This window comes from Solanum dulcamara, chromosome 10 (assembly GCF_947179165.1).
Source record: "Solanum dulcamara chromosome 10, daSolDulc1.2, whole genome shotgun sequence".
NCBI classification, from domain to species: domain Eukaryota; kingdom Viridiplantae; phylum Streptophyta; class Magnoliopsida; order Solanales; family Solanaceae; genus Solanum; species Solanum dulcamara.
The window spans coordinates 2,100,865-2,105,583 of NC_077246.1; the positions used below are offsets into that span (position 1 = coordinate 2,100,865).

The following is a 4,719-nucleotide window of genomic DNA, read 5'->3' on the forward strand; positions in this document are numbered from 1 at the left end:
AAATAACAATAAAGGCATTTCTGGACCAAATTATTGACGATATAGTATTTTTGGGTCAAACTATAAATGGATGACGTATTCATTTCAAATAGTTTAAGAATATTTTTGACCATTTTCTCAATCAACAATAGTAATAACTAATTGTCTGTTACAAGATTTCAAAAAAATAAAAAAGACAACCTGGCAGGATAGGGTGGGTTGGGGGTGTGGGGTTGCAATTACTATAAGCATACATTCAGCCATTGAAACAAAATATACATGTTATCTAAGCTCCATTTTCATCTCTCTGAAACTTCCAAGAAAGACTACAATTGTTAGCCATTTAAGAATTACTACTAATAAGGTGTTAGTTCAATGGATCCATGTCCATTTGTTCGTTTAATAATCGAATCATTAGCTCTAAAACTTCCATTAACAGCAACTAAATCAGCTTCTCATGGAATCCATCCATCTTCAACACCTTGTTATGCAAAACTTAAGCTCAAAAATTTCCCTACCCAAACCACAATTCTCCCTCTTTCCCCAACTTCAGACAACCAATCTCCACCGGAATCCGCCCCAGGCGCAATCGGATTCCATCTCGATGCCGCTGCACTCCGTCGTCTATCTGCAAAACCCGTAACCTTAACTGTCTCTGTTTTCACCGGACGTATGGGTGGCCGCGCGTGCGGAGTTACGTCGTCGGGGAAATTGATGGGTTCTGTTCAGGTGAGTGTTGATTTGAGTGGGACGCATTCGAAGCCGCGTGTGTTTCAAAATGGGTGGTTGAAATTGGGGGAAAATGCGGCGTCGGTGATGGAGAAACCGGTGGCGATGTTGCATATAGCTGTTCGAGCTGAACCGGACCCGCGGTTTGTTTTTCAGTTTGGTGGTGAACCGGAGTGTAGCCCGGTTGTTTTTCAGATTCAGGGGAATATAAGACAACCGGTTTTTAGCTGCAAGTTTAGTGCTGATCGGAATAACCGTTCACGGTGAGTCTCCATTGCTACACTGTTTATCTGTTTATTATTCTCTTGCCGCGGTCATTTTTCTTTCAATTCTATTTTATTATACATGATCCGAGAATCTATCGAAAAACAACCTATTACATTATGATTAATGTTCGTATATTAACAACCTATTACATTATGATTAATGTTCGTATATTATGAGCATATATAAGTTAATTCTTTTTATGTTATCAATTTCACTACTTATTATGATTAAAGAAAAGACAACATAAAAAGAAAATTGAAAAAAAGTTATTAATTAAAGTCCCCACTTCTCTTGTTGTATTAGAGTTTAGGGCTCGTTTGGCCGGAAACAAGTTATCTCAGAATTAATAATTTTAGTTATTCTTGGATAAGTGGTTCCATCATATATATGCGATAACTTATTTCATCACTAAGATATAAATAATAGGATAAATAATTCCATAACTGTCTAATATATATATATATATTGCAAAAACTTTTGACAATTTGTTTTTGAAATGATTGTCATCGGAAACGGAAGGAGAACTTTGATCGTAATTGAAAACTGCCGGAGTTTTTGGCCAAAATCATCCTTAAACTATACTCTAAGCTTAGATTACATCCGTAAAATATTATTCTTAGAAGAAAACATCCTCCAAATATTTAAAATTTAACAATTTTCATCCTTCTGCTAGAATTTTTCAAAAAACTAACCGATCCTACAAAAATCAAGTCACCCATTTGTATTTATTATTGTAAAATACGTCAAAAATATTATCATGAACTTTTTGGGCAATTGAGTTTAGCATTATGCAAAATCTTTTAATTAACAGTTTTTTTTCCATTTATTTTTCATGTGATTTAATATTAAAAAATTATCCGTTGAAATATTTCTTCTCAACTGAATCTGCTTAAACAGTGTTTGTAGGAGACTTCTACTTCTAATAATGGAGAATGAAACTCGAATGCTAGACATAATCAGAAGTTTGATTAAAAAACTCGAATGCGAGACATATAATTAGAATTTTGATCACCTTAATATCATATTGCATCAAAAAATTATTGATCTAACTATAATTTGACTTTTAAAAGGTGGAGATAATTAAGCTCCAGCTTTTTTCTCTTGATAAAAGAGAAGAAGATCAGATCATGTATTCTCACACCTTCCTAACATTTTTTGTTTCAGCAAGCAATGGTGTTCACGATTTTTAATATTTTTTTTTCAGGAGCTTTTTATAGCAGATAATGAATTATGCAGAAAAACTTTTTGTTCACATAAATTGCACATGTTTTTGTAGGATCTCTTAATTTTTTGACAATATCTAACTGAAGGATGAAAAATGTTAACTTTCAAATACTTGAAGGATGTTTTCTGCCAAAAAATATATTTTAAGGACGTAATTTAAGTTTAGGGTATAGTTTAAAAATATTTTTGTTCAAAAACTCAAAAATACAGTTATGGTTATGCATAATAGACCTTTGTATTACGGGACTGCTCTTTACTTATGATGAACATTACCTGTCTTTTTAATGGACAATTCTTTGTTAGGATTTGTCTTTACTCTTAACATGGGGAAATATTAACTAAAGTTGATCAAAGATTATCTCATGATTTTATTCTCTTATGGTTGAGCAAATCGTGGGTCCAACAAATTAACTATTTAACAAGTTGAGCATTTTACTTTAATGACAAAGATTAGAGAATTGTCAGTCAACATAATTAGTTTGATCTATGAGACAAAAAAAAAAAATTAACTTGTGTGGTACTGTTTATTGGCAACCACCATTGATTCCCTTCCCATGTGCAAAGATTTAGTTCCAAATTCTTCATAAAGTTGTTAATATTCTTCTTTGACTGTTTGTTTAGTTGGATCCATCATTTGTCTTAGCTTTAATTTGTGGATCATTGATTACACCTACGTACCTACCTTACCTGATCATAGAGTTATCTGTTGTTGCATGTTATCTTAATTTGTGAGTGCATAGAAATTAAATTCTTGGCGTGTATTTTTGGTATGGAAGAAAACAGAAAAGGTTTTTCAATTTTTTTTTTTGGTTAGTCAAAATATTTTGGAGAACATTTTTCTCTAAGAAAACAAGTTTCATCAGTAGCATTCCAAGCTCCCCGGCCACCCCCAACAGAGAGGAGTTAGAGGGGTGGAAGGGGATTGATCCGAACTTCCAAATCGCACTGCATATGTAAAGTTAAAACTTTTTTTTTATGTATATACAATAAATGATGAATCATTTAGATAAAAATCTTGCCTCTGTCACTGCCCCACCTCCAACTCCGGACCTCCATGATGCCATGATGTTTCGTAGAATGTAAATATTCTTGAACAATATTTTCTTGTTTACTTAGCAGACACTAGAAAACAAGTAAAAGCATCAATTATTTTCCAAGTACTGATTTTGTTAATATGTTGTCCCTAAGCTAATATTTGTCTCTCCTTTATGTGTGTTAAGCAGATCTCTCCCATCTGATTTCAACTTAAACAACAGAGGATGGATGAGAACATTTTCTGGAGAAAGGGACAGAACAGGAAGGGAAAGAAAAGGATGGATGATAATAATCTATGATCTTTCAGGCTCAGCTGTTGCAGCTGCCTCAATGGTCACACCATTTGTACCCTCTCCGGGTTCGGACCGCGTATCACGATCAAACGCCGGAGCATGGCTCATCCTCCGACCTAATGGCGCCTGTGTTAGCAGCTGGAAGCACTGGGGTAGGCTCCAGGCGTGGAGAGAAAGAGGTCCGGTTGATGGTCTTGGTTACAAATTCGAGCTTGTCACTGACACTGGCCTTACTAGTACCATTCCAATAGCTGAAGGCACAATGAGCATGAAAAAAGGTGGTCAATTTTACATTGACAATACAGTGAAAGATACTGCATTGAGCATCAATTCTCCGATACGAGGATTCGTGATGGTGTCGAATGTGGAAGGCGAAGGCAAGATTAGTGCACCGATGGTTCAAGTCGGGGTGCAACATGTCACTTGTATGGCTGATGCTGCCCTATTTATCGCGCTTTCCGCTGCCATTGATCTTAGTATGGATGCTTGTAGGCTTTTCTCTCAGAAACTCAGAAAGGAACTCTGCCATGATGATCAAGAATCATACTTCTAAATCCGACACGGATGCAACAACATTTTCGGAGAGCTCGAGCAACATTGTCTAAATCTTTTTCATTCATATGCAGTGATGACCAAAATGTGAACTCTGGTTTGAGCATGAAAGATATATACCCTTTTTCTCAAATTGATATTCTTTTATTGCTTCAGATGATTTTTAACACACACATATACAAATATATTCATTTAGAGTTTAAGTTATATACACCGTTGGTGTAAAATATTTTTTTATATTATCTGGTCATCTTTACCTGTTGTAGCAGGTAATACTGCCTTATTTTCAAGATTACCAAACTCATTTATTTATTGTTTTTTCACAATGAAAATACTTTTGACATTTTGTAATCCTTTTCGATATAATAAACATAAAATGTATAGACAGAGTGATTTGTTTGTTAACTTTTGTTCAATTCTTTTCATTTGTTCATTCATTTTATATATTTATCATTTATGGACTGATCAAAATATTTTCGAGCAGGTTTTTTGTCGTTGTTTCCTAATGTTAATTTTCCTTTTTATGCTTATCATAGAGATTAACCTATAAGTGTTCGACACAACAATAATAATCACACTTTACTAAATTTAAGTAAGTTAGAATTGTCTACATGAATCTTCAGTGATTAGTTTCGTTATT

The 4,719-nt window shown here is 34.2% G+C and overlaps 1 protein-coding gene across 1 annotated transcript; it reads left to right on the plus strand.

The window, feature by feature from the left end:
- The first annotated feature begins 265 nt into the window (after window positions 1-265).
- Window positions 266-4,317, plus strand: LOC129870488 (uncharacterized). Its single transcript, XM_055945294.1, has 2 exons — window positions 266-971; window positions 3,423-4,317. Exons 1-2 carry the CDS (start codon window positions 355-357, stop codon window positions 4,078-4,080), a joined length of 1,275 nt encoding a protein of 424 aa, XP_055801269.1. The 5' UTR covers window positions 266-354; the 3' UTR covers window positions 4,081-4,317.
- The last annotated feature ends 402 nt before the right edge of the window (window positions 4,318-4,719 follow it).

Bases quoted from the DNA above. Each gene is read 5' to 3' on its own strand.
- LOC129870488 (XM_055945294.1), top strand. From the start codon at position 355: ATGGATCCATGTCCATTTGTTCGTTTAATAATCGAATCATTAGCTCTA. The intron at 972-3,422 runs GTGAGTCTCCAT...TGTGTTAAGCAG, and splicing joins GATCGGAATAACCGTTCACG to ATCTCTCCCATCTGATTTCA.